Source organism: Triplophysa rosa, linkage group LG15 (genome assembly GCF_024868665.1).
Source record: "Triplophysa rosa linkage group LG15, Trosa_1v2, whole genome shotgun sequence".
NCBI lineage: Eukaryota > Metazoa > Chordata > Actinopteri > Cypriniformes > Nemacheilidae > Triplophysa > Triplophysa rosa.
Window position 1 is genome coordinate 6,991,605 of NC_079904.1, and position 18,248 is coordinate 7,009,852.

The window sequence follows — 18,248 nt, forward strand, 5'->3', positions numbered from 1 at the left end:
AAAAATAGATATCGGTTCCAATCTGGTTTTCCAAACACCCCTGCCCCAAACTTAAACCAGTGTCAATTCGTTGGGCCGCTAAAATGTCCATTTGATCTTGCCAGTGGCATAGAAATGCACCGCTTACTGCTAACTGCTGTTTCCTGAGTGGGAACCCCAAAGTTAATGTTGTGCTTTTCTCCAGTTGGCTCTGTGCTTTCTAATGTTTATGATTCAAAATTGCCTAGTTGACAGACAGAAGCCAAGTTACAACCATCAAGACAGCAGTGGAAGCTGTGGGAAACTAGTTTACAACATGTTGTGTTTAAGGATACAAGTTTCTCCAGCTAATTCGTGTAGCAGTTATAGTCTGGCTCTGTCCTGCCTTTCAAAGAGCACTTCCTGAGATGAAACAGCACACGATTGGTGCACGGACTATGCGTATAGGCATGGTTGGCTTTGGCACCAGTGATGCATCTTTTAAAGTGCCCCAGGGGGGAGTTGTGTGTCCCACGCAATTAATGTAATATATTTGTTAAAAAAACACCCTCACCTCTAAAGTAAATGTTGATTTTCCAGCGTGAGGGAAGTCTACATTTCGCGGCTTGTGTAGATTTTCTCTCCGTCATAAAACTGCCCATTCTTTTTGAACAGCTTGCACCGGCTGCCAGCAGCTAATGGTCCCTTGGTAGTGTAGATGATACTATATAGTGTTTTTGTTAGTATTTTTGAAAAATGCGAGGATAACGTCTGTTTTTATCTAACGTGTACGAATGTCCACTCCTGTGCTATCAAAGAACAGCAGATGTCTCATGAATCTTCAGGGTGCACCACGTGTACCCTTTTCTGCTCTGATCCTTTATGACTATTGTCTTTTAAATCACAGAAGCCACTTTGAGGGTCGTGACCTTGCAGATAAGATGAAAGTGGGGATTGGTATCCACTCCGCCCTTCTTCTTGAGTTATCACAGAGACAAAACGCAGAATTCGCTGATTCACGACTGTGATGTCCATGTCATGCCGTAATATTAAATTGAAAAAGTTAAACCAAAATAGCTTATATTTGTAACTTTGGATTAGGGCTGCAACAACTAGTTGATAAAATCGATAATAATCGATAATGAAAATAGTTGTCAACGAATTTCATTATCGATTAGTTGGTCTGTGACGTCACTTGCGAGCTGCGCAGTTATAAATCAGGTGCGTCTTCTTCCCTTTTAAACTTAAAATTTTAGACGTTTCTCTCCGTGCAGCCCGAGCTGCGCTGTTTTTAATAATTTGTGTAATTTGCGGGTGGATGGGTGGGACATGTCCCCACCACTTTTTGCCAAATTCAATTTTGTCCCCACCACTTATTGGAAGAAATAAAAAATACGGAGTGTCTAATATTTACCGTGAAAGTAGCCCACTTTGTAAGCAGAGGCTATTTATAGTAACTCCGCCCATCAGTTTCAAATCAAATTGGAATAGACAAAATGTAAGAAAGGCACTCGATAATCGACTGCTCCATTGGTGTAGAGCATAAAACATGTGTTACCTACTTCATGTCGTTGTGGGTTCGGGACTGCTGTTTGTTGAACTTTTTCCCTATCACATATCAGATTGTAAAGGTATTTATTTTTAAGAAAATGATGAAAAATTTGAAAATGGCTGTTCAAGTCATACATGTACCAAACATTTTGCGCTTAATTGTACTTTGGTGCTATATATTCGTCCTTATTGTTCTCGACATGCGGTTGCTATCGTCTATTGCAAGATAAATTACATTTTGGTACTTGATAGAAAACTCCAATAAATGGAAAAAGTCACAACTGTAGTTTCATAATTTCAAAACAAAATTTAGAAGGTTTGTTGTATATTTGTAGCCTATCTGGCAATGCCCGTTGTAATAAGTGAAAATAAGATATTAAAAATAAGATAATAAAGATATTATTTTTCCATCTGTATACTTGAATGTTTGTCCTTATTAGCAGGGGGTTCCCAAACGTCTCAATCGTTGACCCACCGACAGGTAATCTGTGTCAAACACCAAATTTTTTACATGTGGAAAACACACATTCGTTTAAGTAGTTTTTATTTTAAAAACAAATGGAAGCAGATCTGATATGTGATGTGATGTAACAATTTAGAATAGTGAGTTCAGTGGATCCGAACCTGCTTCAAGACAGTGTCAATATTATTTGTCATGCGTCTTTCGCACTAACGTTACACCACTGAGGCCAAAGCGGCGCAGTTTTTATACTGTTTTCTAGAGGAGGAGTCACCTACATTTTTCGCGCTTGTGAATATTCCCAACGAGTTATTACAGAAATTATTTATTAAAGTATTGTTTGTGTCGTCTTTGTCCCCACCACTTTTCAAAACAAAGTTACGCCACTGATCTGTACTATACTAAAGTATATATTTTTCTGGGTAGGCCTACTTTTTACTGTACTTCACTACATTTGAATGACAAATGTCTCACTTTTCATGCTACAAAAAAATAATGATTTCCATGGTCAACCTCCCATGTTTTGAGACATACCTGAATCAACTCATCAGCCTTGGTGTGTTAATTAGGGAGACATACACAACATTTTGGGAGAAGGCTAATGAGTTCTGTTGTGTATACTTTTCCCATTTCTGATTTAGTTATAAGCAACAGATCTAATTAAACCTTTTATCTGATTAATTGAAAAAAGAATCGTCTATCTAATCGATTACCAAAATAATCGTTATTTGCAGCCCTACTTTGGATTTCATTTGTCATTAGAATGCCCACAACTTTATTTAGCAGCTCTGTTTACTATTAAACATGTGCTCAATGTCTGATCAAATGGATATGGGTGTTGTAGTGGTCGGCTGAAGCTGTCATGGTTTTTATGGTGGTTGGGTGGTTTAAATCTTACTAGGGTGTAATTGAAGTTTAGCTCTCCTGCTCTCTCACTAAATGCACCCTGAACAGGATAATGAATTTTTAATGGCCTTTTTTCTCCCAGGCTCCAGGGCTGTTTTGAACATTTTTTTTTACAGGCCCTCCATCCTCATAAAGGATCCCCCGTTTTTCTCGCCCTGCGCGCCGGCCGAGGCGTTAACCCGGGGTGTGTGCGAGATTGCGTTTGACCTCATAGTGCGTGCTGGGGCCCGTTTTGTACGCTCGTGTGTGTCTTCAGCTAATGAGAAGCACATGTGTGGGCCAATCCGTAGCACTTGCAATGCCGAGCAGCTCGGCTTGAAGTTATTAATGGCAGTAAAATTTATGCTTCCTCCTTTTTCCTCCAATTAAATGGAGAAGCCCTTCTCTTTTCAGGGTCACATCTGGCTTCAATAGGCTGAGATAACCTCGCCTAAAGGGTTCGCGGCCGGCTCCGACCTGACCCCCCCCACTATCGAGGGTCCTGCGTCTGATTAAGTCTCAGGTTTTGTAGGTCTAGGGTCTCTGTGAAGGGGACAGTGTGCTCTAATGGTGCACAGTTTAGAATTACAGAATAGCTTTTTAAAGGTCCACAGATTCAAAAAGAATTCTTTCATGCTTTTCTGCACCCTTGTGCAGAATCGTGAACACTGATTCATGTACAAGAAAGGGACTAGATATATTGAACATGAGGGCATTTGATTTTGTTCTTGTGGTGTGTTATAGGATTGAACATTAAAACATGACTTATGTTTATTAATGAGGTTGTGCAACAACCCTTGACCTTTCAGAAATATCATCAATTGATTTTGATTGTGTTGATTGATTAATCTTTAATCATTAAGAATTAGTGAATTCACATATCAATGTTTGTGTTTCAATACTGTATACTATAATATTACATATATTCATATAGAATTATATACATTCATATTTTGGTTTTTGTGTCATATAAAATGGTGCTACTGGACTGAAATTAATAAATAGAATTTACTGGTAAGTCAATAAATTATATAATTTTGCCAGGCGTGGAACCAAAAAAAAGAAAAAAATTATTCAATGTGCCACATAAAGAAATAAATATGAATTAATAATCAATTAATCAATATCGAATATGCTTACATATTATATGTCTGTGTACTGTGCATATTAATTTTGTATTTATAAACACATACACGTATGCATATTGAGGAAATATTTACTTAAACATATGCATGTACGTGTATGTTTTTATAAATGCAAAATGAATATGCACAATACACAGACATATATTATGTAAACACAAATGTTTATTCTGGATGCGATTACGATTAATCGTTTGACAGACCTATTTTATATTCTTATTCATTTTAAGCATCTTTTTCGATGTTGCTCTTACTTTCTGTACCTGGGAAATGTTAAGTGAAAAAAAGCGCTTCAAATGACCTTAAGCGCATCGTTAATGAAAGTTAAATATGGGATAATGTGCCATCAGTTTGTCATTATCCCGAAAGGATCTGAAGCGCAGCTGCAGCGATTGACCAATCAAGTATTCCAGAGTGGCCGGTGACATTTAAGTCATGCATTGATTTTCATAATCTCTTTATAGTATACCTCATATATTCCAACTAAAGGAGGTGTTTAAAAGCATTTGAACAGTCTGTCTGTCCATTCATTGCCCGGGTGTGTTTGTGTTTCAGGAGACGAAGCGCAGAGACAGATCGCCATGTGCATTCTGTACCACATCAGCATGGACGACCGTTTTAAGTCCATGTTTGCCTACACCGACTGCATTCCACAGGTGAGAGGTCAGCTTGCATTAGCATGAGCTTATAGCCAGAGACTTGAGATCGCTATAACTGAAATAACTCACTCGCTTTTACCCTCATTCGATGATTATTGATGATGTCATTGTTAATGAATCAATGACTTTTACTGCATATAAATGAGAGTGAAGTATTAGTAGTATGCTGAGTTAAAAATATGTAAATAATTCATTGAAATACATTGGAGAGATGCAGAAAGAAGACGATGGAAACGCACCACGATTTTAAGAGAAGACGAAGTTAATGCGATTTGCGTAGACAAATTAGGTGACTTGAGAGATGAAAACAGCGACTGCTGGCTGGGGGTTCTCGTGGTTTTGGTTGGGCGACTGGATGGTGCATGTGGAAGCAGGTCAGGTGCCAGTAAGTCTAGCCAGCGTGATTTAGGCTGCAGGGCGCCTGCTATGTGATACTCAGTATGGAACTCGCTATGCTTTGCTTACTCTCCAGCCGAGCTCTCTCTGCGGACCTCCTGCTTATCGTTAACGTCAGGGGGCGATGTTGACAACCTTTGACCACTTCAGTACAGGCCCCTTTTTAACATTTTCTGTAAGACCCCTGCTGTACCCTCTCTAGCCTCAGGTAGCGGAGTCCGCCCTCGGTTCCGCCCGGGGTGTGGTGACATCAGCCGAGCTAATGGAGAGTGACACGTGAGGCTTTCGTCTAAAGTTAGGATCCGTTGGAGAAAATCAGTAACCCCGGGACTTCTGGGAAAAGTACAAATTGGGCGCAGGAGTTAGGAAAGAATGTTCTGTCCTGCTTTTTTGAGAGGACAAAGGCGGGTTTGATTTAGGTTCTAGGCGGGTCAGGACTTTGTTGAGTTGGATGTTTTGAGAAAGAGGGCCACGTCTTTTGAAGCTTTTAAATATGTATGAGGTAACTGAGCTGAGACCTGCTGCCTGTCTTTAAAGATTGTTTAACGGTTTTTGACCTTGCCACTTGGTCACAGATTCATATCAGATTGCAAAACTATAATGCACTTTCTACCTTTGAAAGCATTTACGACATCATGATCAGATTAAAATGAGTTAAACTTGAAAAACTGTTTTATCTTAAAATAAAATGTTATGCTGGATGATTGACAGGTCATGAAGATGTTGTTTGATTGTGGAGAGGAGAGGATTGATGCAGAACTAATTTCCTTCTGCATCAATCTGGCTGCCAACAAGAGGAACGCCCAGATCATGTGTGAAGGTAAACACAAACATCCACAGACACTTACAAAAACCCAGAGGATTTACTCACTTGTGGATTTTTGTGTGTTTTGTCAAGGTAACGGTCTGAAAATGCTGATGAAGAGAGCACTGAAGCTCAAGGACCCTCTAATGATGAAGATGATCCGAAATATATCTCAGCATGATGGAGCGTCTAAGAATCTGTTCATTGTGAGAGTTAAAACAAAAATTCACTCATTGGGGTTTATCGTTTGTTTACATTCATGGGGGGTTCGTTGTTTGTTTACTTGGAACAGTGGTTGAATCGTATTTTTTAGGACTATGTTGGAGACCTGGCTGCTCAGATCGGACAGAAGGAAGAGGAGGAGTTTGTGATTGAATGCTTGGGCACTCTTTCCAATCTTACAATTCCTGATCTGGACTGGGAACTGGTGCTCAAGGAGTATAACCTGGTGCCTTATCTTAAAGACCACCTCAAACCAGGTCCACAACTTTATCTTATGGAAACTGACATTGTGCAGTATCATAAATATACAAACTTTCATAATGCATCTCCTGTCTGTAGGCTGTGCGGAGGATGACCTAATCCTGGAGGTGGTCATTATGATCGGCACCGTCTCCATGGATGACTCCTGTGCCATAATGTTGGCCAAATCAGGCATCATTCCAGCCTTAATAGAACTACTGAATGGTACGGTTCATTTTTGTTTCACATCCGAGTAGATATGTGCCGGTGTTTGGTAATACGCAGGGTTTGGGAGTAACTGATTATATGTAACGGGATTACAGTAATCAGGATACAAAAATTTGATAACTGTAATCCGTTAGAGTTACATGAAAAAACAAATGAATCAGATTACAGTTGCAGTTAGTACAAAATTAGATTACTGTCAGGATTACAATAGTTTCAGAACTGAAGATATTGTTTTAAAATATCGAAGTGTAAGGCGTTTTTGTGCTGAGCAACCAATTTCTATATAAAATTTCATGTACATTCCTTAATGCTTCTCAGCTTGTTTTATCTACATAGCCTATAAACAGATTACATTTATAATGTATTGTGTTAACTGACATTATTTATAATGATTACAATATCAAAGTCAATAATCAACAATAATTATTCATTTTAATCATTTTAATCTCTAATAAAATCCTGTTTTTATATGTATTTCATTTGATATTCATTGAGCCACCTCAAGATAATTCTGATGCTGCTTTTTCTTCTGTGTAAATGAAAAGAGTTTTTAAAACCATTTTGCTTTTCTGTTTTATTTACATATGTGACCCTAAAGTAATCCAAAAGCAATCGGACTACATTATTTTTATATTGTGATACTTGGATTACGTTACTGATTGCATTTTTTATGAAGTAATTCGTAGCTGTACCGGAATACATTTACATAGTTACCCTCCCAACACTGGTAGTACGGTAAACCACTGTAATGAAAATGCACGGTAGTATTATTGCGGCCACTTTAAATCACCGTGAAGAAGAGTGTGCCTTATCTTTTCCCTTAGCGCCCCATTTAAAATAGCGAACTTTGCGTGCGCAAAAGTCGCGAAATGTGAATCGCCCCTTGGCGCACAAGGGAAAGTATAAGTATAAGGCAAACTCTTCTTCACGGTGATTTAAAGTGGCCACAATAAGGGGCTGTGTCCACCGAGGCGCATTTACGCGGCTGAAAATGGCAGGAGCTCGGCAGAAAATGCCCGCTGCAGGCGCAGCGTTCTGCCCAAAGTTGAGCATTTTTCAACTCGGGGCGCTCGGTCGAACGCCGGCGCTGAGCGTGAAAAAAACGCATAGTACCAGCGCAGAGCGCGGAAAAAAAACGTCAGCTGATGGCTTTTTTTAAAAGCGTGGCGTTTCCATAGGAAACAATTGAAAAAACACGCCGGCCGCAGGCGTAAACGCCTCGGTGGACACAGCCTCTAAGATTACTAAAGTCATGACATGCCACTTATCATATTTACGTGTTTCTGAATGACACATAGAAACAATTTGCTGAACTATAATGTCAAAATTGCATGGATTATTTCCATTTACATTCCTCGCAGTTAAAGAGTTAACGTTAACTGGAGGTCCGCTAGCTAACGTACGCTAAAGTTTGCGTCTCGTAATTTAACAAATAAAACACAGTATAAGCTAATAGTATGTTGTGTAGTGAATAATAGCGGTGTGGCAGAATAATTATTTTGACTTCAAGCTGGAGCTGGAACGCAACACAATCGTATTTTGCCACCGAGTGCTGCTTTTAACGTTAAATGTCTATAGAGCTAAGTTAGCTATCCTACTAACGTCACTGCTTGTTATCTGGAAAAATACATTAATTATTATAGATAAACATGTTATTGGCACTATAATAACACTGAAGTTTGCTTATCTTTTCGACAAGCCTACATCCGCGAGAAACATTGGTAATCTTTCTTCCACCTCCCTCAGCCCAGCAAGAGGACGACGAGTTCGTCTGTCAGATTGTATACGTCTTCTATCAGATGGTGTTTCACCAGGCCACTCGAGACGTGATTATAAAAGAAACACGTATCCTTTGCTTTGCTGTTGTTCATCAGCATGCTGTGACAATGCTCCATGGTGTGATTCATTCTGTACTGTGGTTTGTCTGTCCGTTTTTTCCTTTGACTCTGACCTACAGAGGCTCCAGCGTACCTCATTGACCTGATGCACGACAAGAATGCTGAAATCCGCAAAGTGTGTGATAACACGTTGGATATTATCGCTGTGAGTATGAAAAATGCGTGGTTTGTAAATCAGGTGTAGTTGAGGGAAGGACTATTGGGTGACCGCCGTCGCTGTCGTGCTGTTGTTGAAGCGGTTCGGTCAAATGTGATCTGTTGCAGGCCTCAGATTAATGTAATTAGTTCTGGTCTTGAGGCCAAGGGAAGCGTTCCGCACATGTGATCAGACGGGGCCGTTAAAGCAGAACACCAGATCAAAGAACGAGAGAGAGCTTGACGTCTGATGACGTCTGCTTACTGTCATGTAGATCGTGAGGAGAGACACAGATCCACATACATAGAAATGCTTTTTATCTTTTAATTTGAATACGAAATCTGTTTTCCTGTGAGATATTTTTACTCATATTCCTTGTCTTGGTTTAATTCTGTAGCGCTTTTGCGGTTTTCAACCTAGACAGGAGAAGTCATTCATAATTCATTTTTACATGCCATTTCTGGATATGGTTAAAGGATTTTGCAAGATTTGTTTATAAAACACTCAAACCTGCTCCTTATCCAAACGTTCAGACATGTCACGGGCTCATGCGCTTGATTAATTGGCCAGAGTATCAGACCCGGTTCTCTGATTGGCCGCTGGAGTTCTGCAGTGTGCCATCTTTAATGTTTTCTAAACGTGTCACTGTACTCGCTGGTGAGGTTGGCTTCTGTGACAAAAAGGCCTGTTTGAGACCAGGTGCCTATCAGAGCCCCATTCCATCCGTCCCATGTGGGGATGATTGATTGGAGAGTCAGGGTACTTTTTCCATCTACCTCAAAGAAGGTTTATTAAACACAGTCCCTGTAGAGAACAGATAAACAGCTACCATGTTACCCGTGTGCCAAGCAACACAGCAAACCCGATTCTTCTCAGTTCTCAGTTGAGCCTCTCTGTGTCCTGTGTTATTACTCTGTTCTCTCTCCCGGGTATAGGAATATGATGTGGAGTGGGGCAAAAAGATTCAGAGCGAGAAGTTTCGCTGGCATAACTCTCAGTGGCTGGAGATGGTGGAGAACCGGGAGATGGATGAGGCAGAACCGTTTATGTACGGAGATGATGGAGAACCTTTCCTCCAAAATGGGGACATTCTGGAACGGCCAGACCTCTTCTACAGCGCAGGTTATAATTCCTAGAAATGCAGTTTATAAATAGTCATAAATGCAACTGTTTTATCATTTAAAAGATCAAATTGTGATTTATCTCTGTCATTTCACTATGACTGTAATAGCTTTGCACTGATAAATCACATTTTATGTGATCTCTGCAGATGGAATAATCCCAGCAGATGGTGCCATTAGTCCAGAGTTCTTCACAGACTATCAGAACGGAGACCTGTTAGGACCACAGGGGTTCCACAGCAGGTACATTTAAATACGACTAATCAGTCATACCGGCTACAGCGGAGCGGTCGGTTTTGTTATTATTGTATCGCACGCACACATCCGCGTCTGCTAGTTTTGTTGCTTTAAGCAGGGCAGGGCTCAAATGTGCTGCGTGAAGGAGTCCTCCAGCATCCCAGCAGGCCGCAGCGCTCCTCCAACAGTAATACCCCTTTAGCTTTGAAATTAAAAACGGCTATTCAGCTTTTCCAGATCTGTCTCAGTTGCCACACACCTACCGTTCAGGGGTTTGTGCAAAACACTGAAGTGATGATTTATGATGTGGCCGGTTTTGTGTCGTGAGGATGTAGAAAATATTTTTTGTGATTATTTGATGTAAGGCCATGAAAATAATACATTGATACATGTTATTTCAGCGTTTACTAATAAGTTTTTTTTTTAATCAAGTTGTAACTGTTAACATTAGTTTTTGCACAATGAACTAACATGAACAATTGTGTTGATAAACATTAACAAAAGATTATTAAATGCTGAAAAACTATAATGTTCATTGTTAGTTCATGTTAGCTAAAGCATTAGGCATGTAACAATATCAAATCTCACTGTACGCTAATACCTCGGTATAAAGCCCACGGTAGAATATTTATTGCGGTATTTTAAATGGCAAATGATGACTTGGAAACGTGCCATAAGCATCCTCTTTTCTTTATCCTCTAATCATAACTGTTGCTTAGAGGTATGAGTTATAGCAGGGCTAGTCAACTGGCGGCCCTCCAATCATCTTTACCTGGCCCGCTTTAACATTTCAAATAGGTGGAGAGACTTTAAGCATGGTGAGCTTTAAGAAATGCACATCCTGAGACGCCACATCTTTGAAAGTCCAAAAACGCTGCTACATTCAATACGAAAGTAATTCCCGTGGCTCATAACGATTGACAGAGCTAAATAAGCTTGATAAATGTTATTTACAACTTTATAATCGGCAATCCACAGCCACGGGCAGTCAGTATGCGCACGCGATAGGTCTAACTACAGGAAGCGTACTACTCCACGTGAACTGTTGTCTCAGATAATGGAAAAACTATGTTGTTTTAATTACTGCATTCATTATGTATGATTTAAACAGCTATATTTACGAAAATAGCTGTTCATCTCCCTCCAGAACTTGCACTTCAAAGGATCTGCCCTTCTAAGTGCGTGGGGCACATGAAGATGTGATAATAGCCATATCTATGATAATAGTGTTCAGCTTCTTGCACAGACCAATTGATTCGCTTTATATGACGCTAGTTTAACATCAAGGGGCAGGGATTACTTTTTTTTGCTGAATGTATTAGCGTTTTTGACTTTGATTAATTTGACTTTGATTAATTCAACCAAATATCTTCTTGAAAAACAATGCCACCCACATCGTGGAAGTACTGGGGGACTGGGGGTGAGTAAACTAACAGCAATTTCATTTTTGGGTAAGCTAACGAATTAAGGAATATAAAATACAATTAAAAAGACAGTACCCCTTTTACTTAAATATAATGAAAAGGCACAAATACTGGATGCAATATCCATGTTTTGATATATGGCCTATAAGTAACAGCAACAAAAACAGTATAAAAGGAACAAAATGCATGTAATAAATAACAGAAATACAAAATAACAGAAGAAATTGTGATATGGGAAAAAACTGGCCCGCATCCTATTTATACTTTTGGAATCTGGCCCTCAAAGTAAAGTAGTTGAAGACCCCTGAGTCTAAGATGGGCCATGAGTATGAGATGGGTCAAATGACCTAAATATCCCTTTTATAAAATAAAAAAATTGCACCAGATGGCCCTTGCCAAAGGCAACATCTATTATTTTTTCTAACATTCTCTATGTTAGGCCCGGACGACCTATCGTTTCATACAGTCATGTGACCACGATAATATTGAGACAATTTTGCTATTGCAATAACACGATATCGATAATATTGTTACATCCCTAGCATTTACCAATGTTAACAAATACAACCTTATTGTAAATTTTAGGATTTGTTTAGGATTGTGTCTACTCATTGATTGTCATTGGCTGTGAAACAGAAATAAAAGAGACACATCCAGAAATAAAGTGTGCTCTCTAAATTATACATGAGTTCATGAGAGAAAAGATAGAATGGGGAGTTTGGGGTGGTTGCTGAGGTGCTGAAAAACAAGAAGTAAGCGAATATGAGGAAGGCCAGAGGAAGCCATGTTTTTTCTTTCACGGCTCTTTGTAAACGATACCTGTAGAATACACTGAGAGCGCGCAGGGAATTGGGCGACCTGAAAGTGTGGTTTTCATTTTGTCCGTACGGCGTTAGGGATCCAGGTTAACACAATAATGAAATCCAGCCTCGGTTCCCCAGTGCCGAGCCAGGAGCCAGACACACCGGGAACGGCTCTTTTAAAAAACCTTTAATAGAATCACTTTTATTTACAGAATTGCGCAGTATAATCTTTCATTTAGAGCATAAAGAACGCTTAGTTGTTCCAGATGAAAAGGACGGTAGGAATTCTTTGCTGGGTTTACTTGAATGGGAGCTCCTCATTTGGATGTGATTAGACATCATACAATCACATTAGGAGAGTCAATAAGATTAAAACAAAAAGTTTATTTGAAGGATTTCAAATCACTAAAGCTCAAAAAAAATTTCTGTGCTCATTGACATTAGTTTAGAAATCTGAGATTTAAATGTATGTATTGGGGCTATCAGATTTTAACTACAATTATCTCAGTATATGAATACTGTATATATATATTAGGGATGCACCGATACCATTTTTCAAAGACAGAGTACGAGTACCAATATTTTTTTCTGGTACTCGACAATGCCTGTACCGATGCCTGTACCTTTTCACAACACAATGAGACTAATAAAAATAGAATAGATTCATAATTACAAACAACTCCACCTTAAATACATTATGAAAAAATGAATAATTTTATGTGCTTGTCACAAACTTTCATAGCAAATTTCACAACAAATTTCAGTCAGTTCTGTCACATGATTCTCCAGACTGCAAGTTTCAGCTTTTTCCATAGATGTTAGGTTAGATGATAGGATTAGTCCAATGTTTTGTTCTTATCCATTCTTGGGTGAGTTTAGCTGTGTGTTTTGGGTCATTATCCTGTTGGAGGACCCATGGCCTGCGACTGAGACAGAGCTTTCTGACACTGGACAGTACGTTTCGCTCCAGAATGCCTTGATAGTCTTGAGATTTGATTGTGCCCTGCACAGATTCAAGGCACCCTGTGCCAGATGCAGCAAACCAGCCCCAAAACATAACCGAGTCTCCTCCATGTTTCACTGTAGGTATGGTGTTCACTTCTTTGAAAGCTTGATTTTTTCCACGGAGCATGGAGCTGATGTGACTTGCCAAAAAGCTCCAGTTTTGACTCATTTGTCCAAAGGACATTCTCACAGAAGGATTGTGGCTTGCCAATATGAGATTTTTTTCCTCAGTGCTTTCTCTGGTCCATGTTCAGTGTGGTGCACACAATGATACCAAACAGCACAGTGACTACTTTTCTCCGTTTACATAGGCTGAATGACTGGTTACAAGATTGGATACATGTGTGATACTAATTAAAGAAACTAATCACTATAATCCAATTATGTATTATCCTTTCTAAGGGGTACCAACAAATGTGTCCAGGCCATTTTAGAATATCTTTGTAGAATAAGCAATAATTTCTCTTTCCACAGCTTCTTTGCTTTACCAAAGTATTCATGATACAATAGCTTTTAATTTCATCACTCTTCAGGAGCTGTAAGGGTACCAACAAATTTGAGCATGTCTGTATATATATACAGTATATATACATAATATATATATAATATTTATATCTAATCATATATATATATATATATATATATATATACTGCCCGTCCAAAAAAAGTCACACACTTTAATATTTTGTTGGATCGCCTTTAGCTTTATGGCACATATTCACCGTGGCATCGTTTCGATAAGCTTCTGCAATGTCACAACATTTATTCCCATCCAGAGTTCAATTAATCTTGTAGCACTTGTAGTCTTCTCCAGCACATGCCAAAGATTCTCTAATAGGGTTAACCCTTGTTCATCAATTTAAAAAAACTCACACTTAGGCTGTCCAAAAACGGTCATAAAAATATTATATATCCATATTTTTTCACACTTTCAATTCATTTATTTTTTTCACTAGAATCAGTTCTTATCATAACTACCAAAATTTCATTTATTTAACCCTTTAAATACAAGTTTGTTTACATGGTGACCCTGTTGTTTTTCATGAAAAAATGAATAATTCTAAATATTTTCCATATACTAATTGTGAATCCGATTTTTTTTATTACAGTCTTGGATATGTTAATAATTAATAACAACATGATTTTTATTGCATTATTATTTTTTGAGCTGTGTCAGATTTCTAAAAAAATCACACTTGGTTCAAAATGGATAAAAATGTCCATGTTCAAAAAAACCCATAAAATGACTATATATTCAACTTTTTCTACTTTTACTAACTTTAATGCTTAAACCAGATCCTTTCCAGATCATAACTACCAAAAATGCATTCATTTTCAGAGTTTTAACCTTGTTCGTTTACATAATGCCACATCTATTATGCCCTTATGGTGAAAACTGTACTGAAGGGCTTCTGAACTTCTACATCAAAATCAAGCTCACCTTTTATCTCAGTTAAAAAAGTATTAAAAATGAATAATACGGGATAAAAAACAAATCTCAGTAAGCTACAGTGTCTTGAATATAAGGTGTTAGATTTGTGGTTTGCTGTAAAATACGATGTCTTTCAAACACACACACAAACATTTTTCAGTACACACATACAAACCACACTTTGACATCTATACTAACACATAAACACAGTTATAGCTTTATCTTTTGTTCGGTTTGCCCACCGTGCTGTATACAGCAGAAACAGGAAAACTGAAATGCTCCATAGACTAAAATGGAAAAAATAGCATAAGCAAAAAGTAAATAGTAGTACACATTTGAAAATGTTGAATTTTCTTGACATTTATTCATTTTTCGTAATTTTTAACTCTTTGCCAACATAATCAAGGGATTTTATATGGAATGTATGATTTATGCTTGCATGGCAAACAGTTAAAAATTTGTAATGGGTTTCAACAAGGACATTTGTGTCCAAATGGACCTGAGTGTAACAATTGTATGTACCTAGTTTAAAAAACATTTATGAAAGAAAAATAGAGCATAATAATAATTCTAATAAAAAAAATACAAACCTTTGGCAAAATCTATGATGTTTGCATGAACACAGCCAAAACGACAAAGAAAACAAAAATGTCCAAAATAGCCACAAGGGTTAAGGTCTGGATGGTGGCCAATCCATGTGTGAAAATGATGTCTCAAGCTCCCTGAACCCCTCTTTCATAATTTGAGACCTATGAATCCTGGCATTGTCATCTTGGAATATGCCCGTGCCATCAGAGAAGAAAAAACCCATTGATGGAATAACCTGGTCATTCAGTATATTCAGGTAGTCAGCTGACCTCATTCTTTGGGCACATAACGTTGCTGAACCTAGACCTCCAATCCAATGGGAGGCTCTTACTTATTTGCTTAGTTAAATCCAGGTATATATACATTTACATTTTACATTTAGCAGACGCTTTTATCCAAAGCGATTTACAGAGAGTTCAGGGAGCAATAAAGCGATATGTCATACAGGAGCAATAATACAATATGAATTCTTTGGTTTATATTTAGTTGGTATATATTCTAAATAAATTAAAGTTTACTGTGAACGTATGTCTAAAATCATGTTTACATGTGTCACTTGCTTTGATATTTCATTATCAGTACATTTTTTATTATTTAATGTTATTATCAATCCCTTTTTAAGTTGGTTTTGGCTCAAGTGTCCTAATCCAGCGTGGGACTGTAGATTGTCTGAAACTTTCACTCACTGTGAACTGAAGAGTGACAGATGCTTGTGATCAGGAGCAGGAGAGGAAGGAACGAGGAGAGACTGGCAACATTGACTCTTTCCTGTTTAGAGTTTTCCGGGTGTTGTTTTTTTTTTACAGGGTCTCACCTCAGTGTTAACCATCAGGGGCCAGTCTGGAGACACTGGAATTTTTTTGTCAGCCTGTGTCCAGTCTCACCGAATTGTTCACTACATTGCGTTGTAAAACGCAAATATCCAAGACCCTTTTGAGTGTTTTTATCTGCACAGAGCTGCCAAATGACCTATTTGACCTTGTGACATCATCTGACCCATGTCTCATCACTCTATCCTTCCCATCAGCCCCCGTCTTTGATCTTATCCTGTTGGTTTTGTGTTTCGGTGTCTTATAGACTCTTTTTTGGCGTCCAGCCTCTCCTTCTCGAGCCTTTTAACAAAGTCTGAAATTTCCCCTGACAGCAGTAGGGTTCCTTGGAGAATATAGACACACTTCCTGCCTGGAGTCTGTACTGGGAGAGAAGAGGTAACGCGCGTAACCGATCGCTGGAAGTGATTTGGTCTAAAAACAACATCGCATTATGGGAGCTGGTAGGGGCAAAGCAAACAACTCATATTTTAAGAGGCCAGACCAGAGAGTCTTGCAGACGGGTGGGTGTTTATTTAGACACAGATCACACTTGCCCAATCTGATGTGAGATGGTTATGTTGGCCATTTGGCTGGAGTAATGATTATGGAATTATGTGGGTTTGTGGTTATTTATTATACTGTATATAGCAATAGAAGTACATAAAGTATCATATCATGACAATGTGTACAAGTTGTGTATGCATTAAAAACGGTCATCACTGCACTGGCAGCCTCGCTTCTTCTGGGAATGTATTCCACTAAGTTGTTTGAACATGTCTGTGTGGATTTAAGTGACGGGGCCTGGCTTGCATGGGCTTAATGTTCTATTTCATCCCAAAAGTGTTCGGCAGGGTTCAGGTCTAATTTTGAAGTTCTCCACACCGGGCTCTATAAACCATTTCTTAATGGACCTTGTTTTGTGCACAGGGGCTTTGTAATGCTGGAACAGGAAAAGGCCCCATTCATGAAAATGAAAATGTTTGTGTAAGGAGACTGCATGGCTGTGTGCTTGATTTTATACACCTGTTATAAAATACATATACAGCTGACAGCTGAATACTGTATAAATAGCCGAACCTATTAAAAGCATTAGGAGGAGGGGCACATTAGAATTTTGGCCATGTTGAGGATCTTTAAAGTGTCAGAAATTAGACAGTCTTGGGGTGAAAATGTGACAGAATATTACCAAAAGTTTATAAACTAAACAAAAAAGTATGTTAGTTTGATAGATGTTTTTTATTTTGTAATTAACATTTACAGTATTTGATATAGAGAGGAAATATCTCCAAAAATAAACTGAATTTTGTTTTTTTATTTAATGTAACATTTTCATGAACAAATAGTCTTTGTTTTGTTGGCTTTAAAAACAGTGAGTCGTGATTTAAGGCTAAAATACACTACAAGGTGTTGTTGCAGAAAGTCTGTGCCAGTCTGCAGATTTGATCAGTTAGTGTGTTTCTATCTGAAACTTTCAAAAAGTCTGCAAGTGTATGATGTCTAGTTTAAAAAAAATCTGTTCAGATTTTAAAAGTCTTGTAGTGTATTCCAGCCATTAGGTGTTTAACCATTTCATTCATGAGTTATGATGAATTATGACAACCTCCCTCAGGTTTTTGACCCGTTTCCTCTTAGGGCATGACAAATAAGATTTGTACTTTTGTACACTTTTAACTTTTTTTCCGAAGAGTTCCGATGTCCACTTTTTGGGGGCCAGGCCTTGAGTATCTTTTGGTTTTACCATTTTTTCTGTTTCAGTTCACAACTATTAGTGAAGTATACCTAGATTTGAACTGAGATCAGTTCATATTGTGCTATGAAGGATGTAGGATCATAGCGCCATCTAGTGCTAATGATAATCGTAGTTCCACACAAATCACATTTACATTTATGCATTTGGCATACGCTTTTATCCAAAGCGACTTACATTGCATTATCCTATACATTTGTTTATAAGTATGTGCAATCCCCTGGGATCTAACCCACGACCTTGGCGTTGCGCTATGCTAATCACCATCCTAAGAATCACAAACTAATCTGATTCTTGTTACTATAGCGATGAATCAGTGCTAATCATTATATTGACTCCCAGTGTAACAAGCTAGACTGGCTGACATCTGTCTGTGTTTCTCTCTAGTTCTTTGACAGAAGCATATGGACAGACAGGAGTGACTCCAGCACGTCCTACCACAGCTTATGGCTTCCGGCCGGATGAGCAGTTTTATTACGGTTACACTGCATCTCGGTAA

General features: G+C 38.4%; 1 protein-coding gene across 1 annotated transcript in view; it reads left to right on the forward strand.

The window, feature by feature from the left end:
- kifap3a (kinesin-associated protein 3a) overlaps window positions 1–18,248 on the forward strand; it is a 28,421-nt gene extending 10,173 nt beyond the window's left edge. Inside the window, exons 11-20 of the mRNA XM_057353831.1 lie at window positions 4,552–4,652; window positions 5,763–5,871; window positions 5,950–6,062; window positions 6,170–6,335; window positions 6,418–6,543; window positions 8,293–8,391; window positions 8,504–8,589; window positions 9,516–9,702; window positions 9,851–9,944; window positions 18,137–18,248. Coding sequence (XP_057209814.1) covers window positions 4,552–4,652; window positions 5,763–5,871; window positions 5,950–6,062; window positions 6,170–6,335; window positions 6,418–6,543; window positions 8,293–8,391; window positions 8,504–8,589; window positions 9,516–9,702; window positions 9,851–9,944; window positions 18,137–18,248 — 1,193 coding nt within the window. The remainder of the gene's footprint in view (window positions 1–4,551; window positions 4,653–5,762; window positions 5,872–5,949; window positions 6,063–6,169; window positions 6,336–6,417; window positions 6,544–8,292; window positions 8,392–8,503; window positions 8,590–9,515; window positions 9,703–9,850; window positions 9,945–18,136) is intronic.